Source organism: Ambystoma mexicanum, chromosome 7q, assembly GCF_040938575.1.
Source record: "Ambystoma mexicanum isolate Mex_15411 chromosome 7q, UKY_AmexF1_1, whole genome shotgun sequence".
Taxonomy (NCBI): Eukaryota; Metazoa; Chordata; class Amphibia; order Caudata; family Ambystomatidae; genus Ambystoma; species Ambystoma mexicanum.
In genome coordinates, this window is record NC_090941.1 from 758,303,205 (window position 1) to 758,318,220 (window position 15,016).

General features: G+C 43.4%; 1 protein-coding gene across 2 annotated transcripts in view; it reads left to right on the forward strand.

Annotated features, from left to right (window-relative positions):
* Positions 1–15,016, forward strand: part of ALKBH8 (alkB homolog 8, tRNA methyltransferase) — a 1,077,261-nt gene that overhangs the window by 250,876 nt on the left and 811,369 nt on the right. For both annotated transcript variants that reach the window (XM_069640672.1, XM_069640671.1), the window contains exon 5: positions 5,526–5,621. In XM_069640672.1, coding sequence (XP_069496773.1) covers positions 5,526–5,621 — 96 coding nt within the window. The remainder of the gene's footprint in view (positions 1–5,525; positions 5,622–15,016) is intronic.

The window sequence follows — 15,016 nt, forward strand, 5'->3', positions numbered from 1 at the left end:
CCAGCTGTGCGAAACCCATTGGCTTGTCCCGCCTCTGGAGTCAAGGTTGGTGTCTGGGTAGCCACCGTGCCTCCCTTCCTGGGTTATCAATGCGGGAGGCCCCCGTGCACTGTTGACATCTGCGATTCCACACGTCAGTTATGTATCCCGGCCTTACATTTTTTCTTGCAGAGGCTTCACGGGTCTTTGTTGTAAAGGGTAAGGGCATCTCCCTCCTTGTCATCCTTTCAGGTCTGGCTGCCTTTCGTCTCTGTTTAAACTGCCATCTTGGATTAGCTGCTTCCTCGTGCGGTTGGCTTGCTCATCGTGTGCCCTCGTGCTCCGCTTTTTATCACTGTGGAGAAGGTAAAGGGCCGTCAGGTGTGCGCGATTGTCAATTGCCTGAACTTTGCCTGACCATTGTGTTGGGACATGTCAGGTAAATGGCTCTGGTGTTAGTCCGTTGTCTGTTACGGTGTAAGCAAGTGTTTGTGTCAGAAAAGAGGGGATAGGAGCTAGGATGGGGAAAAGGTGTTACAACTGTCAGTGTTCCACTCCCCGAAGACCCCTCAATCACTGGGTGGTACTAAAGTGTCCCTCCTGAAAACCCCTGCCAACTGCATTGATTATTATACATTCAACCCTGCTATTTTAACTCTTTTAATTGAAACCTATTTCCAAATTCATAAATTGCTTTTTTGCATAGTCCACACAGTATTATATATATTGTTCATCTGCTCATCAAATGATACGGAAGGGGCTGGTGTTGAGCCAAGCCATCCTCCACAACCATTGTTTGACTTTCATGATTGGTATTGTCCATTGTTGCAAATAACCTGGTTCCATCATTTAACTTTCATGTTAATAATGTACATAAACATATGAAAGAGTAGGTCATTCTACAGTAGGTAATTCTACCGTTTTACTTTTATTCATGATATTATACACTGTCTCCAAGTATCTGGTTATCATCATTAAACTTCCATGTTTATATTGTACATTGTCGTCTGTGGTAGCTAGCTCCTTCTATAAGAAGACGTGTCATTAGTTGTCCTTATTGAGGCCATTGGTGGTGCTTCTCAGACTACATATATGTTTGGCCTCTTCCTGTCTTAGAATCAGTTCTCGGTCCCCCACATCGCTCACTTGCTGGTATGTTTGATACCAATGAACTTGGTATGTTCTTTGTTATTCATCTGGTGGTCCAACTCCCACTGTTCTTGTAAAGGTCATTTTATTTTGTCAGAGACTGTTGACTTACTGAGGTGTTCTCTTATTCTAAATCTAAGTTCCCAGGTAGTAAACCCCACATACAATTTGTTACATACACAAATCACAATATATACAACACATTTTGTTGTCCTTGGTCACATCCGTTTGTACATTTAGTGCATGTTTGCCCATAGAGCAATTCATGCATTTATAAAAGCTCTTAACAGGGAGCCCTCTAAGTGCTACTACTTGGATGGATTGTTTCTTGGTATTCATGAAACTAGGACTTCATTTTGTTTTCTAGTCACAAGTAAAAGAATAGACCAATGTTTTTTTAAAATCTTATCGATTTTGTTATTGGTTCTTAAAAATCTAGTGATCATCCTTATCTTCTTTTCATCATTCTCTGATTTAACTTTAGGAGTGAGCAGTATTGATATGTCCTGGTAATCTGCTTTCTTCTTTGCTTCACTGATATTTTTAATCGAGTTTCCTCTTTCTAGAAATCTTTTTTCAATAATGTTCTTCTCAATGTCATTACTAGCTGTTTTACTACACTTGCATTTTGCTCATAGGAATTCCCCTTTCTGAATATTCTCAATAACACTTCGTTTATGACAACTTGTGGAATGTAGAATAGCATTTACCTCTGTTTCCTTTCTGTAAATTCTGATCCGCATCTCAGCATTCTCAATATCTATATTTAAATCTAGAAATGTAATGTGATGTGTACCTTTCTCCAAGGTTAGTTCAATACCAAATCTATTTTTGATCAGATAGTGATTGAATGTGATTAGCTCTTCCTCAGACCCTGTTCATATTTCCAAAATATCATTGATGTACCTTAGCCACATGTACATTTTGTTTGTCACATCAGGATAAGTTAACACATGTTGTATGCATATTCCCCCATGAACAGATTAGCCAGGGATGGTTTATAGCACACCCCCATGGCCACCCCCTTTATCTGTTTGTAAAATACATCTTTAAAAATAAATATATTGTGTTGTAATGTGAATGCTAGAAATTCTTCAATCATTGCAAATTGTTTAAAAAAGGACCCTGATTTATTGCTGAAACAAGTCAATAGTTTGTAGTGCCAGTTTGTGATCGATGGAGGTGTAAAGCGCTTTGCAATCCATTGTAGCAAGAATTTGTTTGTCCCATTCAATATCATTGAGAATGTCTAGCACTTGCATGGTGTCTCTAACGTATTAATCTAATTTCAATACTTCAGGTCTTAATGTGGTGTTAATAAATTTCGACTAGTTTTCTGTTAGCCAGCCTTTGCCACTGACAATTGGACGTAACTCCAGTAGAATTTCGTCACCTTTGTGTACCTTAGGGAGAAAATAAATTCTGGGAATCTTCAGTTTTTCACACATAAGGAGTTCCTGCTCATCTGTGATAAGTTGTTTTTGATACCATTTGGTAATTAAATCCTGAAATTCCTTTAGCAAGTATGAGATGTTTGATCATGAAACATCATTGTATTAGGATATCTATATACGTTAAAAGATCTATTGCCAAGTGGAGACGGAATACCCCAATCAGAACTTGTTTTCTTTATTCCAAATGTTTGTCATTTTCTCTCTCTTTAGATCTAATATATAGAGGTAGATTTTGGACAAAGAAAATTATGGATTTTATAATCTAAATATATATTTCTAAATCTGACTGCAACTCTTCACCCTTTGCAACTAATCCAAAACAGGACTGTGAGACCTGTCCTTGGCCTCAAGCCCAGGCATCGTATCTCTCAAGTCCTGAAATCTCTCTGTTGGCTCCTAGTGGCTGCAAGGATCAAGTTCAAGACCCTCAGCAATGTCCACTAGGCTTTCCACTTCAGGGACCACACTACATCCAACTCTCTTTTGCTAAGCATCTTCCTTCTCAAGCTCTCTGCTCATACACTTCCAAATCTCAGAGGGTCAGACGCTTCTCGAGGCAGAGAGTGTGGGGTAGATCTCTGTCCTCGGGCGGGGCCTCCGTCTGGAAGAGCCTCCATGCCCTCACAAACTTGAGCAGGGCCACCTAAGGTTCCAGAAGCAACTGTTCCTTCTCGCTTCCTCACTCTCTCTCTCTCTCCGTCTCTCTTTCTCTCTCTGTCTCTCTCTCTCCACCCTGCTGATGCTCCTGGTAGCCCCTTGCACTACCTCCGGGTACCGACCCACTTAGGGACTGTATCTGCAACCCTACAGTCCCCTGTCTTCCTGCACTTACTTGAGCCACCACACTGGCAACACTTACTGTGCTTTTGCCATTGCACTCCCCCTTGGCACTTCTCCTCTTCCCTCCCCCTTGCACAATCTGAATGACACAAGGCCTAGTAAGATTGTTTGTTTTGTCCTCCCTCTATCATTCCTTGTCTTGTCACGCCTAGAAACACTTGTGTACAGGCATGTTATAAATGACTTATCATATCATATGCTTTTGATGAATATAATGTTATGGATGCCTGGATAAAGCCCGTAGGGGAGCAAAACTTTGGCACGAGCACCAATGAGTTAATGTTGGCATAGGCATAGGGTTTATTTTTTGTTTCAAAGACCATAACTCAAGATTAGAGGATGCAAAGCTCTGGAAGCATTAGGTTCAAAGATTGTTATTTTACAGTGCACAGAGTTCATAGATTTTTAACCAATATTAGAAGCTGTCAGGATTTGAAGAATAAGATCTTGAGCTATTATTGTCAAATTTGAATGTAAGTTATCAGAGTTCGAGGTGAACGATTTAAAAATATTGTTTCTTAAATATATATTAGGTCCTTTTGTGAAATTATTAGAATCTCCAAAATTGTTGATACGCGTAGAAATGTATTACATTGATGATTTCTGCATATTTCTTTTTGATGTAGCCTTTTGAGTAACTGAGCGGACCTGCATTTTAAGGTTATTTTTGCATTCAGATTATACATGTGACTTCAAAACGTGATGGTACAATAGCTCGGACAGTCCTACAGAGTCTGCAGATTCAGGTCGATCATGCCAAATGCTGAAATCACACAGAATACACAGTTTATCATTATAATAAAATGGTGGAAAGGAAAGCCTCAGAACCTGCTAAAACGTAGTTTCTAGGAATGGAGGGCCTATAACATCCTGGTAGAATGAGTTTGCAAAAATTCAAGTGTGAGGGAACAGATTTGAAACTCCCCATCTCACTTTCCAAATTAGAGACGAAAATAAAGTTTGCACTTTGTCGCTTGAAAGTACCAGGCTAGCCTGCTTCAAGTGCATTGAGGAGGATTGAGTGTTCCATAGACCTATTCTCTTCTGGAGCCGTAGCCTTCACCACCCTGTCACGGATATATGATACCGTCGAAAATATTTTACCTAATGGAGATTTCACTGAATCTATTTCACTGAAAAACGAAATTAAAATTTTACCTTTTCCACGTTTTTTTATGAGACCCCCCGCAGCCCTTCATCACCCCTCCCTACCCCAACTTATACCCTTAGGCCCACACCCCACCTATTATGCACTACGCATATACCACTTACCATTTTCAGTTAAATTAATTCGGTCAAATCGCCTTAGGTAAAATTGTATTCAGTGAAATGTAGGTATACGCCCTGTGACACATGAAAAGTGACGAGTGTGCTAATTAATAAATCAAACAATAGCCTAGTTTTCAATTTTTTGGAGAGCTGTGAGTTTGGCAGGTTTGAAAAGGATTGGCCCTTTGTGTGGTCGATTAAGATATCGTACAGGAAAGTGAACCTTCCTTGTCTTAAAGGCATAGCACCACTACCATAACTTTTTATTATTATCATAGACGAAGTTCCCTTTTTAGAGGCTACTCTAATAGTATTCATCGCTCCAATCCTGTTTTCTGGATGTTAGAGTGTGTGTATGTTGGGCTGGTCATCGCTGCATCATGTCTGGCTGTGTTAGCATGAGGGGCATGGTGGAGATGTGTTTGTTTATGGTCACTTGAATCCAACATTGCACTTGTCAGATTTTGTTTCAGAGTTTGAGTAAGTTTGCTGGCCCCCAAGTATGATGACAGGATTGCGCTGTTGCTGATTTTAGGATGGCCCGAGAGATCACTAGGTGTTCTTTTTGACTGTGCCCTGTTTCTACAGTTGAGTTGGTAATGGGGTCTGTAGTCTTGCGATGTGCATTATTTGGTGTTTTAGGTCGCTTTTGTTTTCTTTGTTTTGGCCCATTTCGGGCAATTCTTCACAGGGCTACTTAGATCATATTCTGCAGGTCCAATATGATAGTGCGAGAGGGCAAGAAGACGTGTGATTGACAATCAAATGGAAACTACCCTTTTAATTATGTGAGAAATTGCTATGCTTATGGTTTGTGTCTTATCTTTTCGGCAGCAGAGAAATCCTTAAAGCACAGAAGAGTAAAGCATTATGGGTTTGAGTTTCGATATGACAACAATAACGTGGATAAGGACAAGCCTTTGCCAGGAGGTATGAACTTTCTTAAATATTATATTATGGAATACGTTAATTGTAACTTGTAATGCATCTAGTGAAACCGTGGTTAGGGGATGCAGCATTCCTGGTTTCATAGTTGTGCATAAAAGTTAGGAAGAGCTGGGGTGATCCGATCGACTTTTTTACCAGTAGACCACATTTGATATCGTAAGGGATGTTGCTCTTCACTTCATAACGCAACAGATGTTTGTCAGTAAATAAATAGTATTGAACCAAAGATATTTATAATAATTCCTTTTTAGTGTTGACTGTTACCTACATCTTACTGAGTATTAACACTGTTAGGAAGGTTTTGGTTTGTGTTTAACTGAAATTGTATTACTGCTTTTTATGCAATGGTGGTCATTACGAGTTTGGAGGTAGCCATGGTAAGCCCCCATTCCTATTTTAGCCCCCATAGGGCTCAATGGGAATGGGTAAGATGCTAATAAGGGGCCTGCAAATTGCGGACCCGTTATTAGCTCCAAGGTCCCTTAACGGGTCCCGGAAAGAACGGCTGGTCAGACCAGCCGTTCTTGCTGGGACCCGCTAAGGGACCTCGGAATAGGGCGGTAAGGGTTTACCGGTACCGGCATCCTTACCGGTGCCGGTAAACCCTTGCCACCCAACTCGTAATGACCCTCAATGTTTGCAAATGTATGATACGTGAGATGACATTCTGGGATTAATACAAATTGGTTAATACCCTAAACTGCCAAATCTAATTAGTTTTTTTTTTAATTCAAATTGCTAGATGGCCTATTATAATGGCATAATTTGCTACCCTGAAGTGAAATATGTTTTCTCTAAGCTATTTGTTCTCTAACTCTCCAATAGTGCAAACGGTCTTGCCTGTTCATCATGCTACATGGAGCTACAGCCAACATTTAAAACTATGCCTTTCACTTTTTGTGTGATTTGTTTGTAAACTTTTTGTGTGATTTGTTTGTTAGAAGAAAACTTAAAGAAGGCTTCAGACATAAGTACCTCGAATAGAATATCAAGCCTCACTCCATCTTTATCCAGAATGAGAATTAGCTATTCAAAGAACTTCTTTTGAATACATATCTTTTGTATGGATCACCTTTCCAGACCCTGTACTTCTTTCCTACAGAAAAGCACCTATAAGGGGTGGGAGGAGGTAGGGAACGAAAGCTGGATGGAGAAAATCAGGTCCAAAAATTTCCCTTTGGGTTGTTTCTCTTTCAGGTCGAATCTCTTCCCTACCTTGGCTTTTTGTAGGACTTGGCTGTGCATCCTAAAAACTAGAAGCATCTTGTGCCCACCTTTGATCTGTCACCCTTCTCTGTCTTTTGCATTGATTCTCTTTTAGTTGGATGCCTTCTAGCAGTGCACTGGGTGTGTCATATTTTACAATTTATTTATATACAGGAGGAACAATTCTCTTTTGACCACAAAAGTACGTACAATAGATAAGAAATCAGATTTGACAGGAAGCAGTGAGCTTCTTACAGTGGGGCGAGTTTAAGGGACATTCTGGCCAGGTTTTAGAGGGGAGTATATAGAACAGTCACCGGGACAAAACATAAGTGGACTTTCATAGATTAAGGACAACCAACATTGGACATTTTTAAGTGCAGGTAGGCGGTACGGCCAGCTGTGCTCGGAACGTGACCATGGTTGGTGAAGTGCTAGTATGGAGACCGAGGAAGTGAGAGACAGTGGCAGGTTAGAGGCAAGGAGACAATGTTAGAAAGCAGGCAGATGAGAGGTAGGTTAAGAGTGTAACTCAGAGGCGAGGGGGCAGGCTTTTAGTTTGGTTTTGAAAAAATCCGGATGGGCTGTTTTTCGTATGTCCAAGGGAAGAGAATTCCATGCAAGTGGAGCAAGAAGAGAGAAAGAGCAGAAGCAAGAGGAAGCACAGGGAGGGCGAGGAGCCACAAAGTTAGTCGAGAAGGCAGAGCAGAGATTATGAGAAGGCTTATAGAGGAGGATAGATACAGTGGTGCCTGACCGTGGATAGATTTTAGAACCAAGAGAAGAAATTTAAATCTGTCCCTGTTTTGCATCATCAGCCATCCGGCCTGTTGACGGTACGAGGAAGTAGGTGTGAAGTGAGGGAGTTCAAAGAGAGTCCTGGCGGCAAAGTTAATGATCTTGTTGAGAGAACAGAAAGTTGATGCTGCCACAGTAGTCCAGTTTAGAGAACGCAAGAGTGGTTAAGAGATGCTTGGCAGTGTTGAAAGAAGTGGGTACCTGATTTTCCTAATATTTAGGAGGTTGGGGTGCTGCCGTTCCAGGTTTGGAAATGAGTAGAGAGGGTGTGAGAAGGGTCATAGATGACGCTGAGGTTTCTAGCTGAAGAAGAGTAGGGGAAAGTGTCAGGTGGGAACTGGATAGGCAGAGGAAGTGATGAGAGAGTGCTTTTGTCAGGGAAGTAGAATACCTCTGTTTAGGTAGAGTTTAACATCTGTAAGGGAGGCATGTTATATCAAGTGAAGACAGACAAGAGATGCAAGGTTCAACAGTGTTTATTGAACAAGGTTTGGAAAAACTCCTATCTGGTCCTATAGCTAAAGATGGGAGCACGCTCTACCATCAAATAATAAATACCACAGTCCTAGTCATGTCTGTCAAATTAAAATGGTCTCTACTAAATAAACCTATGGCCTGCCCTTACGCTAGTACAATAAATGGGTGCATGGAAAAAGGTGTTTGTAAAGGAAAATCAGCGTTATAACATAAAAGATCAAAATTGCTGAGACAGCTCTCCTCCCTACATTGGACAGCACAGAGTTAGGTGGCCCCCGTAAACAGAATGACACACTCTGGTTCAGGTCCTCAAAACAAAGACAGTTCAAAAGGTGGATCGAGGCCCGCCTGGCCTTCCCCGTTAATGTAAGTTTTCCAGCGTTCCAAAAGTTCATAGTTCAACAAAATGTTCACGTAGGTCTCCCTCCGTTGGGCTCAGACCTCGCAATTACAGCACTTGCAGGGGTTCCCTTGACCAAGCTTCAAATCACATTAATTCACAGGTCTCCCTCTATCGGGCTCGGACCTCTCAATCATTCACAGTTCATCACAGGTCTCCCTCAGTCGGGCTCAGACTTCTCACTTTGCAACTCAACGTGATTCACTTTCCTTAGGCTTCTCTTGCCTTGAAACCGAACACAGTTCATATCCTTTAGGCTCACATCAGTGCTCGCTCAACATAGACTTTTGACTGGGCACTGTTACTATGCCGGACCACTCTGTTATACTGTATCGCTATTATTCGTCACTTGTTCGCTTCAGCTCATCAGCTGTGTTGGTTTCTTTGTTTGTATCCTTGATTTGGGAGCCAAGGGCAATAACACAGCCTTGGCCTCACCTCCCCAACTATGTTGTTCACCCAGGAGGGCTGCTGGTATCTATCGAATGCAATGTTCGAGACACTGTTCTCCTTCGCTCTGTCCTCTCAGGGTCTCGCTCAGTCGGGCTCAGACCCTTCTTGATTTGCAAAGTTTTAAAGTCTTTGGACTTTATGTCCCAGAATTCACTTTTCTTATTTCACTCCCACTTCCTCAGCTCCCCTATACAGCATTCCGGGGGTTTAGGAAGCTGCAGGAGGTAAAGGGTATAACTTGTTGAGGTCGGGGCTTGCCACCTGCCGCGCTAAGGCCTGGGCTTTCCTGTTTTTCCAAGGGGAGGAGCTCTGGTGTGGGCACTGCCAGGTAACCCCCAGCAGCCCCTGGTGTGGCTCCCTGGAGTTCAAACTCCCTTAAAAACCAATACAAGAAGAGACAGGGGGAACAATTAAGGACACAGGGATTCAGCTCCTCGGAAAAGCAATGGACAACCGAACACTGGAGAACCCAAGTGTCTCTCAACCTCCTCTCACTAGGTGTGGACGACTCAGTCCATGAACCAAATAGGTACTGAGTCTCTGTTCTTTGATCAGCAATATATGAATTTATTAAGAAAACAATATGCATTTTAATCAATGTACATCTTTTTAAAACATTTAAGCACACTGGCATAAAAAAACATGTAAAATGTGTTACACATCTCTAAAAAACCTTCAAACTATAGTGTAAATAACAGTAATCTAAAACACACCCCATCTATACATATCTAAAAATCAACACAATACAATACAACAGTACAGTACAAAACAAAGCAGTGGTAAGTAGCACCAGGGGGTACCTTTTTCGGGAAAACCCCGCCAAACCTATACAATTGGTCTTGATGCAACTAATTACCCTTTCTTAGCTACAAGGGCTGAGAACACAACTCAATATGTTGTTAACCACACTGTTTTCATTTACAGTGTAACAAGACCCAACATGTTTCGTGCATCTGAGAGTTCTGAACGTGTTAGACCGTGAACTTCTTCAGGGGAACCAACTGCACTCTCTGACCACATGTTCTTTGGAACAAGTTGCAAAACCGACACCATCAAGGTGTAGGTACCAAAACCAACAACCGTCAAATAGAACTGATAATAAGTCAAAACCTAGGAAAAGGAGAAGAGAAAAAGCAGCGATGAGAACAAAATCTCTAACTGTCTGCTGCTGTACCTACGGGATACCACAATCCACCCACATCAGGCTTACCTTGTTATCAAAGTGTCCTTAACACGAAAGGTTATGAGTGTCTTCACAGTAGACAAAAAATCTGAAGGATAAAAGGTTAAAACAGAGGTATGAGTCATGGTATTAGTACTACAGGGACTACCCTGTCATAGTTAAATTTGGTCATCCTAGTTGCATGCTGTCAAACCTAGCTCTCTCCAAATCGTATTGTCTGCTCTTCACATCTGATACTACATCTTAATACTTTGAAACGGGACCTTGCACTAACCAGCATATGTTAAAAAAACAACTGCCTAACGATAACAGTCCAAACAGAAATGTCGAACACATGTTGGAATCTTCATGTGAATGCTACCATCAGCTTCAGGGTGTGTTTCTTACCAAAGCACCACTACACCATAATTACCTTAGATCCTGCAGATATGAAGACAGGAGATTATTTTCAAAAGTACTACGTCTCAAACATGTACCACAAGCTCCTAATGGGAAACTCCTCCGACTCCCTTGCCACACTGTAGCCTCCCCTGAACAGGCCCAGCAATTAGGCAGGCCTCCTTCCTCCAGGCCTTCCAGGGTCTCTTCAGCTCAAATTCTCTCCTCTCGGCCTCTGTGCACCATCCAGCATCCCCGGCTTGCTCAGGTGTCTGTGTGTTCCACCTTTTATAATTCCTGGGAGAGTTAGGAGGTTTCAGGTGGGAATGATTGTAAAGGGCGGCCTGACCTTGCCTGGCCCAATTACCGGGACAAAATGGCAACTGCCCATAGGAATTCCTGGTACATTGGTTTCTATGGGTAATCTTCATAGCTCCCTCCCTCCTCTTCTTCGTCCCAGTGGTTTGGTAAATGGGATTTCTAGAGTGGAGGTAGGAATTGTGGGCATTGTAGTTTTTTTGAGAGGGGGTAAACATATCGTCAGAAGCAGGGGAACAATTCTGTGGGTGAGAGATATAGGGTGTTGTTTGTTCTTCTACGCCTCCCTATGATGTGGATACCTGTTGGAATTGGGTAGGGGCCAACGAGCAAGGCTTACAACAACCTATAAAGGTGGAGGAAGTGTTGGGTAGGGGTGTGTTGTGAATAGGATACTGCGTGTAGCCATCGGATGTCTCACCCCCTCATCCAGGTGATCCTCCCGCACTTGTCCACCCCCAGGGTCTGGATCCAAAGGCGACGGCCGTGCTCTGCCATCTGAGCAAGAGATCCCCGGCGTCTAGGTAGTGAGACACCTTTTGGTTTCTCACAGAGTATGGAGCCATCCAATATTTAATGGCAGAGAGGCAGTTGCAAATTTTGATTCAGAGATCAGAGGAGAGTTCAGGAAAAGAGAAGATTTGGGTGTCGTCCGTGAAGAGTTGGTACTAGAACCCAAAGAAAGAGATTAGTGCCCCAAGAGCAAAAGTGTAGCGTGTTTAGAGCAGCAAACCCAAGACAAAGCCTTCTAGAACACTAATAGTTAGAGGAGTGAGATGAGAGGTGTTGTTGCTCCTGTAGACAGAGAATTGGCGAGGTGCAAGGTAGAATTCAATCCAGGCAAGGGCTCCATCACGAATCCCAAGAACAAAGAGAGTATTAAGGTGAGCAGAGTAATCGACAGTGTCAAAGGCAGCAGATGGGTCAATGAGAATTAGGATAGAGGATAGGTTTTAGTGCTTAGCAGAGGCAATAGGAGTTCTCGAAGGTTGTGGATGTCTAAGAAATTGGTAAGACGGTTGACGGTTGGTAAGAGTAGTGCAGAAGGAAAGACACAGGGCGAAAGTTAGCCGGTAGGTTTGCGTCAGCCCTTGCTTTTTTAGGAGAGGGATGAGGGGAGAGCAAGCGGAGTCGAAGGACAGGTTGAAGAGTTCCGCGAGGTGAGAGGCCACTATAGGGGCAATAGGCTTGGCTAGCTGAGGAGCAAGAGGGTCTGATGGGGACCAAGATAGGTTAGCCTTCATCATTAGAGATAGCACTTCGTCAGTATTAGTGTGACTAAAGTGGGAGATGGAGGCAGAAGGTGATGGTAGAGTAGGCAGATTGTAAAATATAGGAGGAGGGAGTGTGAGGAAGGTCAGGAGAGAGTCTCTAATTTTGGTAATTTTTGCAGTGAAGTTTTCAGCTAAGTCATAGGCTGTGAGAGTGGAGTTGATAGTCATAGACTTAGGAGGAGTGAAGAGTGAGTTTAGGGTGCCCTGTAGCCAGCGAGGATAGTTGGAGTGAGTGCCAATGAGGGTTAGGCAGAATTCACGGTTATCTGTTTCAAGAGTGGACTGAGGAATTCAGAGAGGTAGAGTTGCAGATCCTCATGCAAGTGGCTATGCCTCTATTTGCACAGCAGTCAACGCATGTCTGTGCGGAGAGCATATGAGTGGGGTGACCCATGGTTGAGGGTGCTGAGACTTAGGGGTGCAAGTAAGCAGTGGGAAGGGAGAGGAGACTGTGTCATATAGTAGGGATTGGACGCTGGAGAAGGCAGTGTTGGTGTAAGAGTTATTGAGTGTGAAGGGGAGAGTGAGAACTGTAGGTCAGAGAGAAAGGGAGGGAATGGCAGAAGGTTTTAATTTCCTTTTAGTAATAGGTGAAGCAAGTAGTGGTGAAAGGTCATAGGGTAGAAAGGAGATGGTGGTGGAAACAATTTAATGATCAGATATGGATGGTGTGACAGTAGTATTAGTGGCTGAGAGAGAGGTGGAGATGAACAAGAGGTCCAAAGAGTTACCCCATGTGTGCGTATGTAGGTTATGGATAGAGTGGAGAGCGTGGTAATTAAGAAAAGACTGAAGTTCAGATTTCTGAGAAGTGGTTAGAGAGGGAAGGTTAAAGTCACGTAAGAGAATGAAGTGATCTTTAGTGGGAAGAGAATCAAGGAGTTGCCCAAAGTCATCAAAGTGGGGCCAGTGGGACCAGATGGGCGATAGATGGAGATGATGTGAACCAAGTGAGAGCAAAAGTAGAGATGGTGAATTCAAAAGAGGTAAGAGAGGACGTGGCATTGGAGATTTGTGAGGCATTGAGGTGGGAAGCGAGTCGGTGTCCGACGCTGCCACCTATGCCAGTCAGTCGAGGAGACTGGACAAAGGATTGTATCTTGTATGTTTTAGTCCCATGGTGGTATGTTTCTAGAAGCAACAAGTATGGCTCCCTGAGTGAAGGGCTCCAGTGCTGGTGCATCAAATCCTGATAATCTATCCTTTGCTCGGTGCCGCTCAGTACCACAGTGTTGCATGTTATGAAGATGGAGGTGAATCCACTCCTACTGATCCTAAAAGATGTTCCCCAGTGATCTTTACTGTAGGAGACAGTGACAGGAGACACACATACTCTTGAATTTCAGATGAGCCTGAGCTTCGGCTCGAAGTCTTCCTTGTCACTCTTTGCCACTTTCGATATCTGCCACAGGGACTCTGTTTGCAGCCAAGCCGCGAGGTCCAGTATATGGTGACTTGGGATGCACAGGGTGTTTGCGAGTATTCACCCAAATTAACTTTGCTACTGGTCAGCGACCTGGCTGGTTGACTGGGTAGCGGGATTGCCAATAGCCTTAGTCAGCGTGACTACACTTTTGTGGCAATGCCTAATTTGCAACTGGGATATACCTTTGTGGGTTGGTTGTAGTGCCTTTGCTTGGTGGCTATCCAGAGCACCTGGACTGAAGACCTCAAGGATGTGACTCAAGACTGTGCTATCCAGAGCACCTGGACTGAAGACCTCAAGGATGTGACTCAAGACTGTGGGCCAGCCTGAAATAGCTAAAAGTAACAAGCTGTAATGGGGCAGGTGAGTGCTCAGGTATTACCCGCTGCCCCTACTCTGATAAGTATGCAAGTACAACCTCCTATTCCTACCCCTCACCAGTATCGTCCAGGTGAGAAACAATACCAGCTGAGACAGCCCTATCACCCCTATAGTTGGGGTGAAAGGCGAAAGGAACTAAGATCATGAAGATGTCAGTTCGAATAGAATAGATGGTGTGACCAGGAGAGTGACAGGTAGATGTTAGTATATACATGTTTCTGATGCTTGTGAATCTGCTTAGAATCACATGCTGTGCATATAGTCCGACATCTAGTGGTAATCGAGGAATATTGCATCTTTCTTTCGAAGATCAAAAGGGGACGTCGACATGGGCGTGACTGTAACACTATCCCTAACGTGACGTGTAGTGTACCCAAAATCCCTCACGTGTCTAGGTCCCGGGAGGATAACACAGCGGCAACGTGCGTGCCTTGGAAGCAAGATGACACGAAGCAACACAGGTTCGATCCCCGGGTCCGCGCTTAGGAACCTCTGGGTGTTTAAGCGCGTTATAAATACGCAACTAAGAGAAAAACAATTACTCAACTACAAAACAAACAATTCCTGTAACAGCGCCTCGATGCCTGCGGGCTGTGTGAGCGCTTTAAAAAAAATATATATATATATAGGTCCCTCAGATTGTTTTTTTTCCACCCTACTAGTTGGTCGCCTTATGCGTAGCTCACAAGAGATAGAGAATAAACTAGATGGCTACACACATTGTGAGAAACCAGAAATTGTCTCACCCGCTAGTTCCCAGGGGTCTCTCTCTCACGTGGCCAGGACACGGCCATCACCTTTGGATCCAAGGGAGGACCAGTGCGGAAGGATCACCTGGGCGAGGGGTCTTTGGGGAGTAGGACACCCTGCAACACCTTTACCCCATCCTACCTGGTGGGATATATGGGAACTCTACCCCCGATCCCTTCACAAACATTTTCACACGGACAGCCCAATCTGGGATAAAACAGACTCACACCCAAGCAGTGTACTTGACATGTCCCACTACTATGGTCGGGCAATTACTTGTCACCATTCACACCTGGCTTCCATTTAAGCTTCCCCACACGGATAAAAGGAAGA